Source organism: Acanthochromis polyacanthus, chromosome 4 (genome assembly GCF_021347895.1).
Source record: "Acanthochromis polyacanthus isolate Apoly-LR-REF ecotype Palm Island chromosome 4, KAUST_Apoly_ChrSc, whole genome shotgun sequence".
Classification (NCBI taxonomy): domain Eukaryota; kingdom Metazoa; phylum Chordata; class Actinopteri; family Pomacentridae; genus Acanthochromis; species Acanthochromis polyacanthus.
The window spans coordinates 9357520-9382354 of NC_067116.1; the positions used below are offsets into that span (position 1 = coordinate 9357520).

The following is a 24835-nucleotide window of genomic DNA, read 5'->3' on the forward strand; positions in this document are numbered from 1 at the left end:
TCAAGTGCAATTTCTTTTAGTATAGTTACAGCCAAAATCCTCAACGAATCATAAAAAAGCCATTAAAAGCTTAAATTTGATTGGTTCCATAAGATACATAAGACATTTTGAGTACTGGGTCATTCTGGTAACATACAGAAACCCACTAATGAAGATCATGCTTTTTCTTAAAAGACACTATATTTGTTGCCGTGCTTCATGTCTATATAAAGCCAGCACATTTGGAAGTTCTTCAAACATAAATTGGCTAAAACAAGGAACCTAGCACAAGAAAACATGCATGAAGATACAGATTCTCAGCCAGGAAGGGTACAGCTGTCGCCAGATTGCCAGAAGTAAAGTCCTTCAACTGTTGGATACACTCTGCAGAAATACAGATGAACCAACAGCTTGGAAGATAAACCAAGATCTGGACGTCCAATGGTTTCTTCAGCAACAAATGACCACACCCTCATCCAGATGTACAGGGAAAACCACTGAATGACATCACAGGAGCATCAGCAGGAGTGGTCAAGCCAAACTAGTATTCAGTGTTCCACCAGCACTGTACGTGAACAACTTTTAGATCATGGCTTCAGGTCTTACAAGGCTAACAAGAAGCCCTTGATCAATGAGAGACAGAGGCTAACCCAGCGTTGTTGGGCACATAAGAACTGGACAGCCAGGAACTGGAAGAAGATTCTGTGGTCAGATGAGTCCAGTTTCTAGCTTTATCTTCCTCCTGCTAATGTGAGGGTACGCAGAAGGCCAGGCAAAGCATTATCTCCAGCATGTACAGTACCTACTGTCAAGCATGGTGGAGGCAGTATCATGGATTGGTGATCATGAGTGCTGCTGGTGTTGGTCATCCCACTGTCTGTGATGGCACATTAAACTCTGCCAAGTATTATGCCATTCTCCAAATCCACATGCTCCCTTCTGCACATGCTTTGTTCCATCAACGTCAAACTGGATGTTTCAACAAGATAATGCTCCTTGAACACATCCAGGACCAGCAGAACTTGGCTGCAGGAGACCAGCTCAATCCCTGGACATCAACTGTTGAAAAGCTGTGGTGGATTATCAAAAGGTCTGTTTCAAAGTATAAACCAAAGAATTTAGAAGAATTAAAAGCAGTAATTCAAGAAGAATGGGACCAGATTATCCCTCAACAGTGTGAAAGGCTCGTGGGGAACATGTCAGCCAGGATTAGAGCTCTGCTGCTGCTAATGGCAGGATTATGAAAAATGTATTTAATGATGTGATGGCTTTCTTATTTTTAGCTCAGTTTTGAACACATTCTCTGTGATTTGTTGACTTTGATACTGACGATATTGAGAAGTGACATACTGAAACTGTCAAGAATTTAGTTTTATTAGGTTTTCTTGTAAACTATGAATAAAATCCTATCATTTGTATTTGTTTGTGTCTGTCTTTTTTGTCTGCCATTTGAAACACAAAAAAGACATTTCCACAAATATTTCATGACAATATTGTCATATTGTGTAAAATTTTAAGGGTGCCCGAAAACTTTTTTTCACCACTGTAGAGTATATATTTGCCAGTTTATGGAGTATGCATGTCATCTTCCTTCCAGGTTAGGTGTATGTTGCAAGTGCTAGTTTCTTCAATTTGCTGAAACATGGTTAACACAGAGCTGCTTTGAGGTTTAACCCCACCAACATATGTGAGAACAAATGTTGTTCTCATGCAAAACAACTTACGCCTGTTGGTTAGTGCTCTGGTGGTCTGCTGCCACACAGCTGCTGAGGAGAGCCTTACTGTTGTCTACTCAGCTACTGTTGTCATGTTGGACACATCTGTTTACATCTCCTGTAGCCTCTGCTCCCTTAGCTGTCATCATAAAGTCTCATTTTCTTTAGGCCAGTATGGAGGCCATTGTAGTTCTGACTGGCACATATGCTTAAATGGTCGAGATGTCATTAAAAAAAAGAATACACTGCTTTATCTGAAAGCTTTTGATTCCTGTGCGAACGTATTCCATTCTCACAATGTTGTGAAGCTACCTTGTCAACCTTATTTTCACTTTAGTTACTAAGTGAGGTCTTAATATCCTGACGTGATCTACTCTAACTTAATCTCTCTTACTAATTATTCACGAAGCTTCAGACGATATGCTGGTAAGGAGGACAATCTAGCATTCTCTTTAAAGCTTTCCTTATTTACCAACTTCATGTCAGTTATTAGAAGTGAACCTCAGAGGCTACAACTCATGTTTTTCTCTGTTTGAGGTAAGAAAACTGAAATGTCCCCACTTTATCAACAAATGAACTGTCTTATAAGTCTCTTAATTGGTAAACCAAGAATCTTTGTTCAATACAGTATATATGACTGTATAAATAATAAAGAGGCAGGAAGCCCCTGAGAGTTTCTTGACCATTTGGTGGAAGGATTTCATGGATTCTTTGCTGTCTGTCTTTGTTTATTGTCTCTCCATGGTGAGTGATGACTGGGTGACTTGAAGCATGCGCTGACTCAGTTTCCACCACCAGTGTGTGAGTGTGCCTGCTGTCTCTGACATGTCAATGGGAAGGCACTTTTTTGACCCTCTGTGCTACGGAGAGTTTACCACATTTTGTATCATGTAAGCAGGGCATAGGTAGAGGGTGGGGTTTAATGTAAAGATAACAATTAGTTTGCTCAGATAGGCACATAGAACAGCCAATTAATTTGAAGGAATTTGCCTGAAAGCTGTCTCTTTTTCAGGCATTGCGGTGCAGATAAAGAGGCCAGGCTGAAGACCAATGGACCTATGATGGGTAAGTGCCTCTTCAAATATCATGAACATGCTTACACATTTTGTGTCCATGCCTCTATAATATAAACCTCATTTGAGTTTTCTCACCCTTACATACACGCTCCTGTGTTGATAAATCAGCTATTTGTAGATGCCACAATGCTGCTCTATGAATGATTATGATAACTGTTAGCAACAGCCACCACCCTTTTTATACATCTGTGTTCCTTATTTTCTTCTTGACTGAGAATGGATTTGCAGTCTGAGAGATTTGTAATATCCTTGATCCTTGAGAGTTTTGGCTACACTCACTGCCAGTAAAAGTGATGCTGATCAAATGTTTTTTGGTGACACTTATTTTTCTGCTCCCATAGTTTTCGAATCATTCCCTAGGATATATCTGTTGATCTACTTATATTTAAACTTTCAATCTGCTCCCAGTCTTGATAGAAAATTTGGCTGAACAAAGGTTACAACTGCTCATTAAAATATTTGTTAGGTGATAATATTTTTCATGGTTGACTGTATGTGTTTTAGTGTATAGAAAAAAAATCTAATTTGTTTGGGTTACTGAGAAAAGTTGAATAATAATATTGTGGAAAGTGCTTTGGGCCAAAAAGAGCATAAATTTCTTTCTTAAACTGAAGAACATAATGTAACATTGATTGACGGCTTACAATGATCTTTAGAGGACAGATTTTGTTTAGTGATTACTGTTTCTTATTTCTTAATAATGTTATCAAATTTAATGTGGGATGTTGGAAGAAGTGATTCATTCAGATTTTTTGTACATGTTTGTCACATGATAAATTAGATCGATAAATCTATCAAAAGGAAATGTAAACAGTGTCTGGTATCACCCTGATAAAGACAAAGTTAGAAAAATCCATATATCGGCTTAAACAGTAAGGATTTCAGTTACGATTTAGACAAAGGAAAGGCATTACATTGTATGGGTGAGGGTCCTTACAAATATAGTAAAACTAAATATGAGTGTTTGCATGCTTACAGCAGTGCAACAGTCATATCAGCGTTGAGCTGTGTTTTATAATCTGGCCTGCTGCAGTCGCTGCATCAGTTAACATCGAGAAAGTTTATTGAGAATACCTCTGATCCTTATGTTATGGAACTGCTTTGTAATAATGTTTAATGTGCTGGAATTTTAAAGATCTGTCAAAAATAAAAACTCTGCCAAAGCTGCCTTGATTATATCCCATGGGATCAGTCCACCCACACCCCTTCTCTCCTGCAATATAACTGGCCTTTCTTTCAAAGGAATAAAACTCAACCATTGTACAAATCCCTCCTGTGTGGAAGTTTTCTGGGAACACTCCTGACATTGTTGAAGGGATACGTTTGGCTTTGAGATGTCTTAAGACTTCTGGAAGCCTTTCAGCTGGGCTATAGTGTACTGTGTTAGTTCTGAGTGTATGTGTGTGGATATGAACCCACAGCCCATATATATATATATATATATATATATATATATATACATATCTGAAAGCGGTGAGATATATATATATATGTATATGTATGTATGTACATATATATATATATATATATATATATATATATATATATGTACACACAGTTTATGTGGCGTTCAACTGGTGATTAGAAACAATGAAACATTTTAACTGTAAGCAGTCAGTATTATAAGTACATTTAAGCTACATTTGGAAATGTTAAACACCATTTACAAAGACAGACCTGTTTTGTGTTTCTGCCTTTCTAAAAATACACTTGGTCTTTCAGACATTGAGAGCAAACTGTCAAGCTCAAATAATGGGCTAGAAAGGAAACGAAATCCCAAAAGTCTTGATATAATAGAAACTTCCATACCTGCAATTCTAAGGCACATAAGGATCTTTCACCTGCTGATGGTTATCTGATATGGTCAAGAAGTGTGTGGTTATTTTACTACCTTGTTTGGAGCTGGAACGACTAAAATAAGTAGTTTATTACCATGGCTCATCATTTCTTCCTTAAAGGTACAGTGTACTGATGACAGTCTCAGAAACACAGATTCAGACTTTACATAGGGTTTCATAGGGTTTACATAGGGGTTACATCTATTCCATATTTAGATGGAAAGAGTTTATTTTCATGCAAATTGCTTCTGGATTTGTTGGAGATATAATCAGTGACAAGAGAGGGACTATAAATGTCAAGCACTACAAAAAATAGATCTTGAAACATGTAATAATACTTAACTATCAAGAGGATTTGTCTCTAAATCTACTGATTTAGAACTATTTAGTCTTTTACATTCTGCTTTTACGTAAACAGAGGCCAGAGGTTAGGCTTAGATATTGTTTTCCTGATAATGTTGGAAATGTAATGTCCATTTACCAGTGTTGTATAGAGTACTGAAAAAATTTACTTGAGTCGAAGTACAGTTACCCAACTATAAAATGACTCAAGTCAAAGTATAAAGTCTCCCATGAAAATTTTACTTGAGTGAAAGTAAAAAAGTACAGCATACTTTTTTTACTCAAGTATCAAAAGTACTCAAGTAAATTTACTCTGAGTAAAAGTAAAAGTAAAAGTCAAAGTACAAAATATAAAATATTTTACTGAGGCAAATAACAGCCAAAACAATGTGTCCAAAAGAGAAAATCTAAATTTTTTTCACCCATTTTTGATAATTGTGATTTTAATCTAAGTGATAAGGAAACTCGTTCAAAAAGATTTGGTTTATTTAGGTAACTTATGGAAATAAATGCCACCTTTTGTAAAAAAAACAAAATTGTACAAAGAGATGCAACTTAACTGAAAACTTTAACTTCATTTTCATACATTTTTACAGTCCGGGATTTTCTGTAAGAAAATTGATGCATCAACCAAATCTGGTTTAAACAATGAGTTTGAACAATAGAACAAGTTCACGCGACCAGGGGCCAGCCCTATGAAAAAACCTGTCACCAATTCAAAAATTTGCGGTTCATCCTTAGAAGAAGCTGATTTTCGAAGTTCTTGCTATTCAGTCTTGCTCTTCTTGGGGCAAAGACGAGTCCTGCAATGCTGAAAAGCCTTTCACATGCTGCGGAGGCTGGAAGAGGGGTATTCAACTTGACAGACAGTGCGCAGACAGCTGGGTAAGATTTCAGCACAGTCATGTGATCCGCTGAACAGGTCAGATAGGCATCAAGCTGTTTGGAACTATCTTGCGAGTGAGATGATTGCAGAGGTGAGAAGAAGTCTTCATCATCCGATGAAGAAGCCCTTGACTGCTCACTTGGAGAAGACTGCTCAATGTGCTGTTTGATGTAGTCCATTCCTTGAATACAGAAAAAAAAAAAAGTTTAAAAGCTCAATTTCTATATTACACAAAGATAATTAAAGGAGCTGTATCATGGGAGATGCACTTTTTGCAAGTTTTAACCATGTTAAATAGTTATTTCCTCAGTTAGGTTTCTGCTTGGTCCAGGCATGTTTGTTCTCTCTCTGAATCTTCTGCTCTGAGTTGCAGCCCCTCCCAGACTTGAGGAAACCAGCGACTTCAGGCAAATCTGTTCTTGTTACGTCCTTACATCAGAGCCCTCTCTTTCCTGCTCCTTTTTCTCGCTTTCCCCCATATTTATTCGCCTAAAATGCAGTAGCCCTTGTGTCCTGTGCCACTGTTGCAGTTTGAACCAGGAAATAAAGGTCAACTCTGCTCATTTCTTTTGCTTTGTGTCTGCTGCCCCCATGTGCCCCACTGACCCAAGGAGTCAGTGTCAAGGAGGACAGTTCCTGAATGACCTTGAACTTTAATTCCTGGATCCATATAATCAGCGCTGAGATCCTGAACTGTAATTCCTGGGACCACATCATCAGTGCTGAGAACTACAGCGTCAGTGTCATAGAGGACATTTCCCAGTATGAACAGAAACTTGGGACATCTGACTCTGACTGTATGCTTCTGCTTCTTCTACCTTTACCAGAAAGTGTTAATTCTTAATTTTGATCCATTGTTTTTATCTTATGTTTATCCTTCAAGAAAGTATTTATTCTGATTTTTTGATCCATGGTGTTTATCTTGATTTTGTTTGGAATGTTTTATCTGACTCCATGGTTTCTTTTTGTAACAATGCCTTCTTTCCTGCATGCTTCCTGTTCCTGCTCTACATCCCTGCAGAAGGCATTTTTATTTGATTTTAAGTCACTACGTTTACTCTCAATCGTTTTTGCTGTGTTTAAACTCAGCTTGGACTCCAGGACTTTTTTTGTTGACAACCTTTTTTTTGTTTGTCTTGTGCTTTTGTTTTTTTTTGTATTTTATTCCTGTTTTTTGTTAAGCACGCTGAAGCAACTGTTGTGATAATGGGCTAGACAAATAAACTTGATTTGATTTGATGTGGACACAGAGGGTAATGCAGGATCAAAGAATTCAGATATAAAAAACAGCAAACCTTACATTTAATTCAAAATGAGTCTCTGATGTCTAAAGTGGGGAAGGTTCATATTAATTCCTAGGGATGACTTTGAAATTGCTAAAAAAAAAAAAAAAAAAAGCGTACTACAGCTCCTTTCAGTAAAAAAATACTTAATTTTTTTGCCAGACAGAATTGGGTGCTATTTAATTGCCTCACCCATTTTGATGGTAGCTTCCTCCTTTGTCCATGTGGTCCGAAACTTGGGCAGAAGAATTGCTGCCGCAATCAGCTCAGGATCTTTTGCCATTGTTCCAAACCGAGTCTTTATACCTTCCTGTTGGAATAGAAATTGTAGACAGAATTAACTTTGCATAGTTATGACAAAAAGGTTATTAACTATACTTTCTGAAGTATAGTTGGTACTAACATAAAAAATATAGATTTAAAAAAAAAATAGTACAGTTGTTACGTTAGTACTTTTAGAAGTGGCTGCTGCATTAGTTTTGCACTTCCAAATGTATCTATAAATATGATAAACTCTTTTGTACAGTAAATGATTTTTTTTACCCACTTGCAGTGCATCCACCAGAGGCCTGCAGTATTTCAGCTGCAACTTTACTCTGTCCAATTTAACGGACAGCAACGTGATTGTCGGTAGCAGCCATCCCATCTGGGCGTTGGTTTCTGCTTGGAGGATGTTTGTTGCTTGAGCAACTGGAGTCATCACAATGGCATACTCTCCCAAAAACGCCAGTTCTGCCGGGTTGAACCTGTAAGACAAAAAGTATCTTAGCTGATTAACCATGCATATCCATTGCAGTCTGTTATTTATCTAGGATATTCTAATTGAAACCTAACCCACTTAACTCTCGAGCTAGGATATGTGCTCAAAACCAACAATTTGACAACAGAAATTAATTACTTACATTGGAACTTTGAAGTCATTGCAAAGATTTCTGATGGTCCCCTCTCCTTTGTCTTTGATGATTCTTAGCAGCCTTTCGACAGCGAGGAAGAGCGAGTTCCATCTGGTGTTAGAGAAGAAAAAGTGTTTTTTAATAAGCCTTTTGAAGACCAAGAACATCCATTGTCCTTGATATAATAGGCTAAAAGAAAGAAAAAAGTACAGTAACATGTACACATTTATGGCAATGTTTGCAGTATTTCAAGCTCTGTTTTTCTTTAAATCATAGTTATCACTGCCAGTGTAAAATGGTAAATGTTTCAACTTTCAACCTACCTTGTGGTATTTGGACGTAGAATCTGGATAGTGCAAGAATCCTCTACAGCTTCAGCTGCAAGAGTGGATCTTCCGCACTTGTTCCACAGTGCATGACACTTTGAAAAAGCGGATCGGTAAACTTTCTTGTAAGTGTCGTTCGATTTTGCATCGAGGGCATCAGCCATTACGATGCGATTGATTAGGTGACAGGCACATCGCTGGTGCCTTGGAAGCTGAAACTCCATCCCATCATCTTGCGAGAGAAGATCCGCTACATCCACATTCTCCACTTCAACATCATCTCCACTCTCTTCATCTGTATGATCCTCCCGTTCTTCACTCTCAGATGTGCTCTCAGTCTCTTCTGCATACACCTTGAAGGCTTTTATAAAGTTTGAACCACTGTCCGTGGTGGTTCTCACAATTTTCTCACGGATATCATACTCCGTGTGGATGTCGTTTAGAGCTGCAGCGATCTGGTCAAAGGTGTGAGAGCCTTTAAGCTGTCGGCAGGCGAGGGCCACTGAGCATCTGTTAAGGAGATTTGAGGAAAAATTGTTCTGCTGACAATTTACAAATTATGAAAACCTTAGCTGACAAAAATGCCCACCTATTTAGATCTTCATTGATCCAGTGTGCAGTGACCCCGATGAAGCCACGCCTCCTGACTGTCCAACAGTCTGTGGTGGTTGCGATGTGTGCAACCTCACCCATCTTGTCCGTCAAGGCCTTCTTCATCTTTGTTGCGGCTTCGATGGTCATGGCTCTAAGCTTCACGCGAGTCATCAGCCTGCATTTAACAACAAAACAGGTGACCTTGAAATTATGATTATCTTGTTGATTTTCATATAAAAGCACAATTTTAACATTTGTACCTAGAATTCGGAATCAAGTCTTTCACAAATATCTTGAAAGATTCCTGTTCAAGGAGAGAAAAGGGCTGGAGTCCAGTAATGATGTACTTCATGACCGCTTTGTCCAAGGAACCCTGAGGAAAGATGCTCCACTGGGTTCGCAGTGTTGACTGCACCTGCGTGGACGTCTCAGCGGCTCGCTTTCTTTTAACAGAAGTCAGGGCAGAGTACTTGGCAAGGCTTTCTGGATGCATCCTCTGAAACAGATTATTAGAACATTTCATGTTACAGTTTGTTAATGCAAAAATTAAAATAGGAAAAAAAAAATCTACGGCAAGTCCCAAATAAATCACTGTAATGACAACAAGGGAGACTGATTAATAAACCTTTAAATTAAAACATCAAATGCCTTCTCGATCTCAAAACCTCAACTCCCACAAATAATTATTCAATAAGAGCTCTAATAATGGTACAAGTAAAATAACCTCATTATATATTTTATGGGTATGCACTGCAGGTCTATATTGGTGTTGTGTACAATTTGATTATTGTTTAAAACTATTGCATCTTTATCCATTTAGCTCTGTCTTTTTTTCCTAATAACCTGATCTTAGACCAATTCACATCTACTCATAAGAATTAAAAATGTAAGACCTCAATAATCCAGGCATTGTTCAACTAGACATATTCTTTTTTTCCCTTTTGGCTAACGTTTTGAAGCTCCAAGCTTCTTCATAGGAGCCTTTTGTAGACTGAGAAGAATCAAGGATGTCACATGTTTGTGAACCGAGGTGTTCCTCATCAGCCATGACACCTGGGTTCACAGACATGTGACATCTTTTCCATTCGACAAGGCTCTGATGAGGAAGCTTGGAGCTTCGAAACGTCAGAGAAAGAAAAAAAAACATGTTCAGTTAACTAAAATAAGATTTTATCATGTTAACTTGAATAACAGTCAGATGGCGAAAGTCAGGTCAAGGTATAGGCCTAAACATGTGACGTTGCAAAAGCACACAAATAACAATCTAAATTGAACCAGATAATGACAAAAATGCTCCGCTGTAGCATAACTCATAACCACCAGTAGCCACAGCTTAACGTTACATTGTGAGAAACAAGCTACAACAAACTCAAAATTAAGTGATTTATTTCTAATTTTTTGGCTAATGCAAATAGGCCGTCTTGCTAGCTTGTGAGGCTAATGTTAGCTAGTGGGCGCGCCAAGAGTGAAGCTAACTTACGCAAGACTATTATTTAAAGATAGCAGTATAACACCATCATGCAAGAATATTGTTAACTAAGCCAATATAACCAAATATGTTTGCCCTTACCTTCACGTGCTTCCGTAGATTTGACGGTGAATTTTTGTAAGCCAATATTTCAACTAGCTTTGGAGTGCAAAGCATGCACTTCATGCGGAAAGAATCTGACTTGACCCCAACACAATCAAATAGGGAGTGAAGATAAGGCCATGGATGTTCAGCGTCTTTATCCAGTGAAGGAATTTCTTCATCACTGCGATGGTCGTCTTTATCACTCGCCTCCGTCTCATTTTCAGCCATTGTAAGCATGTGCCAGCCAAGCGCTAAATGCTTAATTGGCGGGTCCAAGCTAGCTTGGTCCAGGCACCCAGGCAGGCTAGTGCTGCGTTCATGTTCTCTGGTAAAGACGAGCTTTCTCCTCAGGAACTCGTAAATATGAGGTTGTCTGTCTGGTTTTTAGTGGTTTATGTAATTTTATTGAGGGAGAAAGGGAACTTTAAGCAGAATAAAAAGTAAAATATTTGTTTGACTTATTCAAATAATCTTATAGAAGATGTGCAAGGGAAAATATATTGAAACTTCACAGTCACGTCAAATAAATAAAATGTAAATAAATGTGTAAATCAATCAATTGCCTTTTCACAATTTGATTGATTTTTCTGATTATTTAAAAATCTTTCGCCTCTATCCTTCATTTTGGAAGGTTATTTTTTTGTAAATGTCTCCGTTTCCCAGTGGTAAATACGACACTACCTTCAGTCCTGTGCACTGGGAAAGTCGTATTTCCTACTAAACTGGCTTCACATGAACGCAGCACAAGTCTCACTCATTAGCCGGCTCGTGGCCCGGAGACGGAGCAAAGTTCTGAACTGCTCAATATTTTTACTCAATCCTGTTAGAAAAGTACTTAAGTAAAAGTAGCAGTAACGAAGTAGCTTATTGAAAATGTAGTGGAGTAAAAGTACATTTTTTCATTCAAAAATGTAGTGGGGTAAAAGTAAAAAGTCATGAAGAAAAAAAATACTCAAGTAAAGTACAAGTACTGCCAAATCATACTTAAGTACTGTACTTAAGTATTATTACTTCGTTACTATACAACACTGCCATTTACTCTGTAGGAGGTCCAGTGTTTCTGCTTTACTTCTTGTAACTATGTTTTCACACTGCTCAATGCAAGTCTTGAGTCCTTGTTATTAGTCCTTATTGTATATGTAATCTGTATTGTCCCCTTTTCAGCAAATTAATGAAAGACTCAAATTTTCAGCTTAAAATACTAAAAATGCCATGAAAATATTTTACCATGTCTACAGCCATGGCCATAAGTTTGGACACAAGTACCATGACGCTTGTGAATCTTACAAAATACCACAAAATTGTCACTTACAATACAGTACACAACTCCTGAGAACTATATTAAGTTTCATATTTAAAAAAAACATCAAAAGAGTTTGGTGTCATTTTGTTATTCTTACCAAATTCGGTTGTGAAAGTACTGCATTTTTTTGTTATTTTCTTCTAATATTATGTTTTGGGAACAAAGTTGTTCCAATTGTTGGAATTTATTGATAATATTATATCCCTTGTTGATTTGTTGACTAATTAAACTGGTGCTGTGAAAATATATTAGTTATGTTCTGTAATAGACATCAAACCAGACATGGTAAGTCATGCTGTGTCCAAACTTATGGCCATGGCTGTATGTAACACCTGGTTTTAGGGCTGTACTGAACAGGCTGTTTAAGCGTCTGAAGCTTTGCAAACCATTGATATGCTACTGTTTACACATCAGAGAGAACATTCGTCACATACTTCTGTGACTGGAGAAACACAGCTGATGATTCAGCAGCTAGCACCTGAAAGAGGAACCTTCTCTGGGTTCTAACGTTCTCTCCGAGCAATCGTTTTACTTGATCATACCACTGAATTTGCAGCACTGTTGTTACTTTTTGTGACGAGTTTTTCTGCCAATTTCTTGGCTATGAAATCAATATTTCATTAAAGCAGAGCTTGGAGCAGTTTGGAAATAAGTATGAAATAACTGCTGGTTAACATGTAGTGTTAAGAGGCTGCATTTCAGTCACTAGTCATTCTGTTGTCTTACAATAGAAGCAGAAATGTGTCGAAATCTTCTTTTCCTTTCGGCTTTTCCCTTTAGGGGTCACCACAGTGAATCAATTGCCTCCATCTAACCCTGTCTTCTGCATCCTCTTCTCTCACACCAACTACCTTCATTTCCTCTTTAACCACATCCATAAACCTCCTCCTTGGTCTTCCTCTAGGCCTCCTGCCTGGCAGTGGGAAACTCAGCATCCTTCTACCAATATATTCACTCTCTCTCCTCTGGACATGTCCAAACCATCTCAGTCTGGCCTCTCTGACTTTATCTCCAAAGCCCCTAACATGTGCTGTCCCTCTGATGTACTCATTCCTGATCCTATCCATCCTGGTCACTCCCGAAGAGAACCTCAGCATCTTCAGTTCTGCTACCTCCAGCTCTGCCTCTTGTCTTCTCCTCAGGGACACTGTCTCCAGACCAAACAACATGGCTGGTCTCACCACAGTTTTGTAAACCTTTCCTTTCATTTTAGCTGAAACTCTTCTATCACACATCACACCTGACACTTTTCTCCAGCCGTTTCAGCCTGCCTGTACACGTTTCTTCACCTCTTTTCCACACTCTCCATTGCTCTGGACTGTTGACCCTAAGTACTTAAAATCCTCCACTTTCTTGATCTCTTCTCCCTGTAACCTCACTCTTCCACTTGAGTCCCTCTCATTCACACACAGATACTCCATCTTGCTGCGGCAAACCTCCATACCTCTAGCTTCTCCTCCACCTGTTCCCTGCTCTCACTACTGATCACAATGTCATCTGCAAACATCATAGTCCATGGAGACTCCTGTCTAACCTCATCGGTCATCCTGTCCATCACTATAGCAAAAAGAAGGGGCTCAGAGCTGATCCCTGATGTAGTCCCACCTCCACCTTGAACTCCTCTGTCACACCTACAGCACACCTCACCACTGTCTTATAGTCCTCATACATGTCCTGCATCACTCTCACATACTTCTCTGCCACTCCAGACTTCCTCATACAAAACCACAGTTCCTCTCTGGGCACCCTGTCATAAGCTTTCTCCAGATCTACAAAGACACAATGCAGCTCCTTCTGACCTTCTCTGTACTTGTCTATCAACATCCTCAAAGCAAATATTGCATCTGTTGTACTCTTTCTTGGCATGAAACCATCCTGCTGCTCACAGATGTTCCCCTCTACCCTTCGTGTAGTTTCAACTACTCTTTCCCATAGCTTCATCGTGTGGCTTATCAGCTTTATTCCTCTGTAGTTGCCACAACTCTGCACATCTCCCTTGTTCTTAAACATGGGCACCAGCACACTTCTCCTCCATTCCTCGGGCATCTTCTCACTATCTAAGATCCTGTTGAACAACCCAGTCAGAAACTCTACTGCTACCTCTCCGAGACACTTCCATACCTCCACAGGTATATCATCAGGACCAACTGCCTTTCCACTCTTCATCCTCTTCAATGCCCTCCTCACTTCATCCTTACTAATCTTTGCTACTTCCTGGTCCACAACAGTCACCTCTTCTACTCTTCGTTCTCTCTCATTTTCCTCATTCATCAACTCTTCAAAGTACTCTTTCCATCTTCCCATCACACTATTAGCACCTGTCAGCTCACTTCCATCCTTATCCTTTATCACCCTAACCTGCTGCACGTCCTTCCCATCTCTGTCTCTCTGCCTTGCCAACCTATACAGGTCAGTCTCTCCCTCCTTACGGTCCAACCTAGCATACAAGTCATCGTAAGCCCCTTGTTTGGCCTTTGCCACCTCTACTTTCACCTTACGCTGCATCTCCCTGTACTCCTGTCTACTCTCTTCAGTCCTCTCAGTGTCCCACTTCTTCTTAGCTAACCTCTTTCTCTGGATCCACTCCTGCACCTCCTCATTCCACCACCAAGTCTCCTTATCTCCTTTCCTTCCAGATGACACACCAAGTACTCTCCGACCTGTCTCCCTGATCACATTTGCTGGAGTTGTCCAGTCATCTGGAAGCACCTCCTGACCATCCAAAGCCTGTCTCAACTCTTTCCTGAAAGTCATACAACACTCTTCCTTTTTCAGCTTCCACCATTTGGTCCTCTGCTCTGCCTTTGTCCTCTTCATCTTCTTCACCACCAGGGTCATCCTACACACCACCATCCTATGCTGTCTGGCTGCACTCTCATCTACCACTACTTTGCAGTCACTGATCTCCTTCAGATTACACCGTCTACACAAGATGTAGTCTACCTGTGTGCTCCTACCTCGACTCTTATAGGTCACCCTATGTTCCTGCCTCTTCTGGAAGAAAGTATTCACGACAGCCATTTCCATTCTTTTTGCAAAGTCAACCACCATCTGTCCTTCTGCGTACCTCTCCTGGATACCAAACCTGCCCATGACCTCCTCATCATCTCTGTTTCCTGCACCAACATGTCCATTGAAGTCTGCACCAATGACAACTCTCTCACTTCTAGGGATGCTCTGCATCACTTCATCAAGGTCCAACCAGAATTTCTCCTTCTCCTTCAGCTCACATCCTACCTGTGGAGCATACCCACTAACAACATTGAACATCACACCTTCGATTTCTAGCTTCAGGCTCATCACTCGATCTGACCCTCTTTTTACCTCCAGGACATTCCTAACAAACTCCTCCTTCAAGATAACTCCTACTCCATTTCTCTTCCTATCTACACCATGATAGAACAACTTGAACCCTGCTCCTAAACTTCTAGCTTTACTACCTTTCCACTTGGTCTCCTGGACACACAGTATGTCCACCTTCCTCCTCTGCATCATGTCAACCAGCTCTCTACCTTTTCCTGTCATAGTTCCAACATTCAAAGTCCCTACTCTCAGTCCTAGACTCTTAGTGTTCCTCTTCTCTCTCTTCCTACGAACACACCTTCCTCCTCTCCTTCTTCGACCAACAGTAGTCCATTTTCCACCAGCACCCTGTAGGTCGACAGCACCGATGGCGGTCGTTGTTAACCCGGGCCTCGACCGATCCGGTATGGAAGTCATACATTTGATTCGCATGTTTGATTTGGCATAAGTTTTACGTCAGATGCCCTTCCTGCCACAACCCTCTGTATTTATCCGGGCTTGGGACCGGCACAATAAGACACTGGCTTGTGTTTAAATGAGGTTTAGTAACTGTATTAAAATGCAGTACACATGTGCAAATGGTAGGAAAGACAAAGGTCAACTATCTTTACAATTTCCACAGAGCTTCGGAAATGTTAATGCTAATGATATCGCTACCTGTATTAACTTCACAATATGATGACTCTGACCACTAATCTGATTTTACTAATATCACATCCTAGATTTCTTTTCTCGATTCCCCTCCTCACATTGTAATCCCTCCCACCAGAGATGTATGCAGAAGAGGTGAGGAGTTGATGCAAGGAGCGAACAGTTAAGGCTGCAGATTTTGAACAAAATGAGACATTTTTACCTCACAGCATTAGTTTAACACTCGCAAGACTATGCTTTTAGGATACTCCTTTAAGGACTGAAGAGGGATCATTTAATCCTCCTGTCCTGCTCTGTCTGCCCCGGAATGTGCATTATGCTAATCATGTGGCAACTTCTTGCAGGGAGAACAGTGGAAGGTGTGAACGGTGTGTGTGGGCGGGGGGTGGGAGGAAATATGCTCCCCCTTCCCAGGGGGGATTCTGCTCCTGCCCTGGGATGTGGACTGATCATTACGCTAATTATGTGGCAGCTTCTGGATGGGAGAACAGTGGAAGGTGTGGAAGGTGTGAAAGGTGTGTGTGGGCGGGGGGTGGGAGGAAATATGCTCCCCCTTCCCAGGGGGGATTGGCATAAAAAGTCTGAAAAACACTTTTGTGGTCATTAGCTACATTAGCTATATGAGACATACAAGATCCCAGTGGACAACCTGCCAGTTCGTCATCTGCTCCAAGACCTCTCCAAAAAAAAGATGCAGAGAAGATTCACTACTGAGCAGGCTTTGCAAATGATTCTGACTGAAACAAGCGCTTTTGACGCTGATGGAGAGGACATAGACCTTCAGTCAGATTCTGACTCGGAGCAGTTTTCGGGTAAGATTTCTCAAACATCAAATTTCTGTTTCAGAATACTTCACATTTAATTTCAAAGATTTTGTTCTTTTGGGGAATATTTTTTTAACTTCAAGATTTTTATTTTATTTTATTTATTTATTTATTTTTTACAAATTTCTAGATAAAAAATGACACATTTTAGATCAGAGGTCATCAATGTTTTCACAGAAGGAGCCCAAAAAATGTGAACTTCTGAACCAAGGGCCACAATACTGACAGAGTTCAGAATAGAGACAAACAGAACAATGAAAAGATGTGATATAATTTGACTCTTTTCTACATTGGTACATTTGTCTTTGCTAACGATATAAATTTGTTCAATTTGCAGAGGAAGACGCTCCCCCTCCCCAGAAGAGGACAAAACGGCTGGATACCGCACTAACGGAGACCGCAAAAGATGGCACAGTGTGGTGCAAGGAAGAGGTTGGACGACATCTGAAATTCGCTCCTATTGAACCTTACGCTGCAGAAGGAGAGCCAACACATGAAGCCAGAATAAGGATCAAAACTCGCCTTCAAAGCTTCCTCTGTTTTCTCACTCTCCAGATGCTTCGTACCATTCAAGCATGCACAATTGAGCATGCAAGGGAAACAGAGACTGTGGATTGGTTCATGGCTATTCCAGAACTAATGGCTTTCATTGCAGTTGTCATCTGGCGAGGGGTGACTAAGGTTCCATCATTGTCTGACAACTGGTCAGAGATGTATGGAAACAAACGGATTATGGAAACAATGAGTAGCGACCGCTTCAAAGACATAATGCAGCACCTACGGTTTGATAGCAAGAACACACGGGCTGAGCGAGTGCAGACAGACAAGTTTGCAGCTATTTCCGAATTATGGGAATCATTTCGACAGAACTGTGTCACATTCTACAGACCTGGTCGGCACATCACAATCGATGAACAACTTTATCCATCAAAGACACGTTGCCCTTTTCTGCAATATATTGCTACAAAACCGGATAAATTTGGTATCAAGTTTTGGGTGGCGTGTGACTTGAAATCAAAGTATATTTGCAATGTCTTTCCATATGTTGGCAAAGAACCTGGCCGTCCCAAAGAGGAGAGACTGTCTGAGAGTGTGGTAATGAAGTTGATGGGACCATTTCTTGATCAGGGCAGAACTGTCACGACGGACAATTTTTTCACATCAATTTCACTTGCAAGAAAATTACGCAGCCGGAAAACTACCATTCTTGGGACACTCAATAAAATTCGCAGAGAAATTCCCCCTTCAGCTCGAGAGATAAAGCAAAGTGAGTTCAGCACTCAGGTGTTTTCAACAACTGATGCAACACTGACAGTGTACGCAGCCAGCCGGAAGAAGACAGTCTACGTTATGAGCAGCATGCACAGTGTGATTCAGACTGAGGACAGCCGCAAAAGAAAGCCAAGCACCATCACCCAGTACAACTCCACTAAATGCGGTGTGGACGCCATGGATCAGATGGTGCGGCAGTACAGCGTACGGGCAGGAACAAGAAGATGGCCTGTCAGTGTGTTTTATAATATGGTTGACATGGCAGCCCTGAATGCCCATGTGCTATATCAAGCCTGCACAGGAAGGACGGAAAGGCGGCCAGATTTTCTGATGCGGCTTGCCTGTGAGTTGGCTGAGTCTTATGTGACATCAAAGAAGATTGGAAAGGAAAACCATCTTCGCAAACAGGCCGCCACACCAGTGGAACCGGGCAAAAGGCAGAAGTGCCAAGTCCATCACCGGTGCAAAAAGAACCCTGCTACTGTTCGATGTGTGCATTGCTACAAGTTAACGTGTGGCAAATGCAAAAGAGAAGTGCCATGGGAGTGCCAGGTCTGCGCAGACCAGTTTTGAAAAAGTTGTGTGATGACACACACACGGTAAATGTGTAAATTGTGTAAATATTGTTTGTGCTTTCTACAGTGTTGATTCAAAAATATAAATAAACTATTAGAATAAGCATTTTTCATCCTCTTATTTTTGTGTCTCTTACTTATTTGCACTCAACAAAAAAGATAAATATGTGGTTATCCATCCTAAGCAATGCAAAATATTTACAGAAAAACCCAGGAACATTCAAGCTTTCAAGAAGAAGGGCAGAGTCAGAAGCAATGAAGTTTCAGTTGCTGTAAAAGCTAGTTCTTCCTTTTTGGCTAATTTCTCTTGGTTAGTAAGTAAGTAAAGTTTTATTTGCATAGCACCCTTCACAGTACGAGTACACAGGGTGTTTTACAACATCGGAATAAATTGAAAGCACAGTACAATACAAAAAATTTAGAATTTATGTCCAGTGCATTGTCACCAGTAAACAAGCACAGATCAACAACTATAAGGTATGGAACCTGAGTAGGGTTCAGGCTTATGCTAAGGAGGCTTGCTGAAAGATGTGTGCTGGGTAAAACCAGAAGCTGCCACATAATTAGCGTAATGATCAGTCCACATCCCAAGGCAGGAGGAGAATCCTCCCTGGGAAGGGGGAGCATATTTCCTCCCACCCCCCGCCCACACACACCGTTCACACCTTCCACTGTTCTCCCTGCAAGAAGTTGCCACATGATTAGCATAATGCACATTCCGGGGCAGACAGAGCAGGACAGGAGGATTAAATGATCCCTCTTCAGTCCTTAAAGGTAATAAAACACCAGTAGATCCCCTCGCAGTCTTCCTAGTGTTAAAGTCACGTCATGCAAATATGAAGTTGATCACCTGTACATTGTTTAATTTTATGTGCAAAGAAGAAAAAAGGGGAAAAATGAGCACAAGTAACCCTAATCCACTCTCAATACAGTGCTTCAAAGACATAAACAATTGTATCCTATCTTTAGAAAAAAACATTCATGTTGGATGTGCTTGATCTGTCATTAGAAAACAGCTCCTTCCACAACAAGCACCTCTCCAATAAGGTTCTTCTGTCTGTTCAGTAAAACCATAGAGGACACAGTGAGAATACAGCTGTGAATCCTCACTCACAGTTCCTCCAGCAGCCTTCTCGAGCCTCAATCCTCGATATGCATTTAAGATACAGAGACGTCTTTTGATATAATGCACAAAGCTGTGACTCTCTAAAGCTTGAGTGGATATAGCTAATGGATTAATTTACTAACATCTGTCTCATCTCCTAAGAATTACATTTCAGTGCAACTAAACTGCTCCAGCAAATAAGGTTTGAAGAAAACAGAATGGCAACCTGACTGTCTTTTCCAATGAAGAAATATTATTTATGTAAAAAGTTGCAATTGTGGGTATTTAAAAAGCATATCAGTTAATATTCTACTTTAATATTTTTACCTGAAAGAAAATATGCACTTTTAGAGATTACAGCAATATTCGTCTTATTTGTTACATTTAGGTCATGGCAGCTCTTAGATACGATAAGGGAAAGAGCATGGTCTGGTTCAAGACAAAATCAAACATATATTTAAGGCCAGAATCTTTCCCTAACCAAAGTGTTTTTGTTATCTGAATCCAAGGCAGCAGCCTGGATGTAAAGCCCAGTCTTTAGTGTAAAAATTCCGGGCTTTATCTGCCCACCATCCATCCTACCCACCCCATGTGGACTCAGTTTCAAACTTCATGGAGCAAAAGTTAGATCTGAATGTAATTCGGCCACTAGGAAAGCAATTTCGATGTTCAGAAACAATTTTAGGACACAGGATTGGTTCAAAGAATCTCATGAACAACATCAGTGCAGGTCCTTCCATTGTTCTGTCTCACATTTCCAGTCAACATGTACCAATGCTGGAGTCTTTTCAATGGCATGTATACTATATCAAAAGCATTTGAAATGAACAGTGGAAATGCAAACAAGAACCAGACAACAAAACCTTACATAGGAAGTCCCAAGTTACAGGTAAGACAGGGTATATTACAGTCTTTCTCAGTTGCTTTGGTACATTTCTCAGACCAGAATTGAAATTCTCAAAACTACTTGTTCAATCTTCACATCATTGTGTCACTTGTGCACTAAAAAAAGCAGTTTCTCATTACTTTGAAAAAGTTGCAAATGCTTTGGTACATCCATGCAAATTATTCTGTAAAATTCTCTGCTGTTTCCTACATTATCAATTGCTTTTGTCATGTTGATCAAAAGGTATTATAACGTGTCTCTGTTGAATAGCCTCCCCCCACAACATTTAGGCATTAGTTCATCACATAAGTCTTTACTTGCAAAATGACTGAACAATTTGTCAAAATATGTCCAGGATATTTCTATACATTTCCATTACACTTTTTTTTTCTACATCTGTCTGGAATAGGTAAATTGCTCTCAGGTGAGTCTTGATATTCTCTAACAAAGGGAAATGTGTGAAGGGCTAGGGTTTTCTGAAATCGCTCAAAGACGGAAGGGAAGATATTTGTGATGTGGATGAGAATTTGTGGCCGAACAGACAGGAACATCAGGAGGTGTAGGAAGACTGCACTATAGTTCCTGCAGCACTGCATGTACAGTTTTCCCTAAGGTGATTGTCCTATGTTCACATCAGGCGTGAACTAACCGTGACGTCATCCGTTGGTTTCAACGCCGAGAAAATGAAACCCGGATTTTGCTACTTCCTGGTCGCCTTTTTGGATTTTTTTGGAGCCAGTGACGTAAAAAGCGTCATCAAACAGGCTGGACCGGAGAGCAACTAGGGGCAGGACCAGTCTATGGGCGGGCCAGACTGAGAGCTGAAGACTCTCTTATCCCGCCCACATTTTACTGCAGAGGCTTCCGCCTCGCTCTAAAGGATCTGTCAATCATTCCAGACAAGACTGTCAATCAAGTATAGCCACGCCCCCTGGCTCTGCCAACTTCAACGATTTATTTAAAATTAAGTATTGATTTATTTTAAGATCGGCCACCTGATCTCTCATTTTGACCGTGAAAACTAACGGGAAAAAATCCTGAGCTGTAGAAAATCAGTCTATCAAATTTTATTTTTTCCGGTGACGAATTGGGGTCTATGGAGCAAAAGCTTTTTGGAGCCAACCCTTGCGGACAGCGTGATATTGCAAGTTTTTTGACACTTCCAGGTGGGCTTCATTTTTGGAGCCAGATGCTACGTCCATCTTTATATACAGTCTATGGTTCACATTTCTATTTTTGTTCTTAGTTTTTTTTCCTTTGTGCTATGCAGTGCTGTTTTCCTTTCTGTATCACAATGACGTGGTCTGTCAACAAATTACAATGCAAACAGTAAAAGCGCAAATGTGAATCTTGTCTAGTCTCTTGCAATCAGTCTCCCACATACACTAAGGTGTAACTTACAATTTACAATAGCTGTCATCAAAACATTAGCCATAGTTTGCATCAGAACATCCCTCCAGAGTCCACTGTCATAATGACAACATGACTAAGCAATTTGACTGTCTTATCCACACACAATGACACAAGGACTTGTGACATGTTCATTGACAGATATTTACTTTTGAGAGATGATTTTGAACAAGAGACTGGCTTTTGCAGGTAATCCATGGTGTTTTGCTATTTGTATGAATTATTCTGAGAAATGCAATTACCATTTTGCAAATGTCAAGGATGATTTGAGAAATGTACCAAAGTGACTGAGAAAAACTCTAATAAAGATAGCCTAATGTTTTATTTGATCAATTTGCCTCTTTTTTCTGTTTGTGCAGATTTCTCATGTGATGAAACAGACCAAGGCCCGCCGGTACAGATGCACAGCCTCAGAGAGTTTGAACAGGTGAGAGTGTGTGTTCTAATACAAGCTGTGTTGTCACTTTATTACCTTGACTGGGGTCAGATCATGCATGCTGTATGGTGAGAGTTTGATGCTGCAGTTGTGATGGGAAGAAGAGCTGACAAAATATGGCAACAGCAAAAACTGATGTGCTAGTGCTATTATCCTCTGTGTATCACAGGCTTACCTCTGCTCACTGTTAATGACGATTTAAGTGTGTTTGTGATGATGATGTCACAACTGGGATTCTGAATGATTCAGAGAATTCCCTTCTATCCTTCTGGTTCTTCATAGTCCCTGACACACACTCTAATACATACTGTGATACTATTTCATTATTATGTGCACATTAAAATTAAGGATGCAACTTTTTCTCTTTTTTAATTTGTTTTCTTTGCCCTGGTCCTCATCCAGATCTGGAATTAAAACATTTTATTTGCCAACATCAAATCCCTTGCTGATGTCCTGTATAATACAGTTGCACAGTGCACATTGTTAATTAATATTTCAATTTAAACTTAATTTAAACTTCCATTTAAATGATATGCAGCATGATAGCCTATGCTTCTACTGGTTTAAACCCATTTCTCACTTTTGGTGTCAAGGTCTTTCGCTACACAAACATTTTTAGCTTGGAAAAATTAAAAGAAGAAAAATGACAATAATATCCATCCATTATCCACACGCAACCCGGTCTCACGGGGATTCGTGAAACTGTCACGTAAGTTTTAGTTTCGGTTTCGTGCGCACCAACACGATTTCGTTATGTTTTTCGTGCCGCTCACCACGAAATGTTTTTCGCTGTGGTAATCACATCTGAAAGTGGTTTATACCGGCGGATTCATGACGATCTAAGCTGTCCATCGGCGTATACTGCTTGTGTGATCGCGTTTGCGGCCGCCGGACATTCTTGAAATTCCTATGCAAATTGGTAAGTGTACCACCGGCTTATGGTTAGGTTATGGTTAGGTTATGGTTAGGATTATGGTTAGGGTTATGTTTAGGGACGATATCATGCAAAATATAGCGTTGGATTCGCCGCGGTTTTACATTAAAAATATAATATACACATTCTTTTGAAATACGTTCTGAGTGGCACGAAAAGTCCGCCGTTTAAAATACATTGGTGTGCATTTCGTGGTGAGCGGCACGAAAAACATGACGAAATCGTGTTGGTGCACACGAAGCCGAAACAAAAATTTACGTGACAGTTTCACGAATCCTCGTGAGATCGGGCTGCCACACACTGCCTACTCCTCATTAGCGTCATGGGGGGACTGGAGTCTATTCCAACTGACTTTTAGGGTGAAGGCAGAGGAGACCCTGTACAGGTCACCAGTCTATCAAAGGACTACATATCGAGACAAACAATCACACTCACATTCACACCTATGGACAATTTAGAATCACTGATTAACCTCAGCATGTTTTTGGACTGTGGGAGGAAGCTGGAGTATCTGGAGGAAACCCATGCATGCACAAGGAGAACATGCAAACTCCAAGCAGAAAAATCCCAGGAAGGCTTTAACCGGGGTTCTTCTGGCTGCAAGGCGACAGTGCTAACCACTGATACACTGCGCAGCTCTATGGAAATAATATAATAACTAGAATCATTGGAGTTCCAGCAGTGAAACTGTTTAGATTGTAAATACATTTTCAAAATCAGCATATGCAGACCACTGAGGATTTTTTTCACAAACGTGTATCAAAGTTTCATGGATCCACTCAGCTCAAAGCAGTAGCAACCTGAGTTCGGCTGGCAGTGTTGCCAACTTACCAACTTTCTCGCTAAATCTGGCGACTTTCCAAATCCTCCTGGCGACCTTTTTTGTCCAAAGCAGCTAGCGGCAAATCTAGCGATTTTTTCTGGTGTTTTAGAGACTCTGACACGAAAGCTCGGCTCGTTCTGTAGGTACTGTCCTCAACCAGCCACAGGTGCTGCTGTGAGCTCCTCCCCGTCCCAAAGCACAGGCGGTCAGTCTAGTAACCCCACAGCAGCCCCACTGTCTGATTAGAGACCCACATCACCATCCAGGTGGCAGATCCCATCCTGGCTTACAGAGCGAGATGTAAATGAAAATGTTTCTTTACTGTCACACTACAATAAATCACTGCATTTGACTCACACAGCCTCTAGTTCAAAAACATATTGAGGGTTTTATACTCACTTTTTGTCTCTCCCACAACATTGATTACAATTACATGCAAACAGAAAATTATGCAAATTAGCCGATGATGTCATTTAGCAACTTCTAGCGACTTTTAGGACAGCCAATAGTGGCTTTTCTTGCTGAAGAGTTGCCAAAACTGTCGGCTGGATCCAAATTATGTTAGGTCCCATTGCATTGCTGCAGTTCATTTGAAAAAAAAAAAAAAAGTCGCACACTTTAAAATTTTGTTGGACTGCCTTTAGCTTTGAGTGTGACAGTAATTCGCTGTGGCATCTTTTTGATAAGCTTCTGCAATGTCACAGCATTTATTTCTGTCCATAGATGCATTAATTTTTCACCAAGATTATATATTGATGATGGGAGAGTCGGGCCGCTGAACTAAGCACATCTCAAAGATTCTCAGTCA

General features: G+C 40.3%; 2 protein-coding genes across 3 annotated transcripts; one reads left to right on the forward strand and one right to left on the reverse strand.

The window, feature by feature from the left end:
• Positions 1–5418: 5418 nt before the first annotated feature.
• LOC127533588 (uncharacterized) lies at positions 5419–11399 on the reverse strand. 2 transcript variants are annotated; one of them, XM_051946946.1, is made up of 8 exons: positions 10503–11399; positions 9193–9428; positions 8928–9107; positions 8336–8848; positions 8022–8123; positions 7667–7865; positions 7312–7429; positions 5419–6017 (listed from the first exon to the last, which is right to left on the reverse strand). In XM_051946946.1, exons 1-8 carry the CDS (start codon positions 10740–10742, stop codon positions 5659–5661), a joined length of 1947 nt encoding a protein of 648 aa, XP_051802906.1. In that variant the 5' UTR covers positions 10743–11399; the 3' UTR covers positions 5419–5658. The 2 variants fall into 2 exon arrangements, with proteins under 2 accessions (XP_051802906.1, XP_051802908.1); XM_051946948.1 differs by having other exon boundaries at positions 7663–7865.
• A 4584-nt stretch (positions 11400–15983) lies between these two features.
• LOC127533589 (uncharacterized) lies at positions 15984–18541 on the forward strand. Its single transcript, XM_051946951.1, has 2 exons — positions 15984–16574; positions 16924–18541. Exons 1-2 carry the CDS (start codon positions 16454–16456, stop codon positions 18429–18431), a joined length of 1629 nt encoding a protein of 542 aa, XP_051802911.1. The 5' UTR covers positions 15984–16453; the 3' UTR covers positions 18432–18541.
• Positions 18542–24835: the final 6294 nt, after the last annotated feature.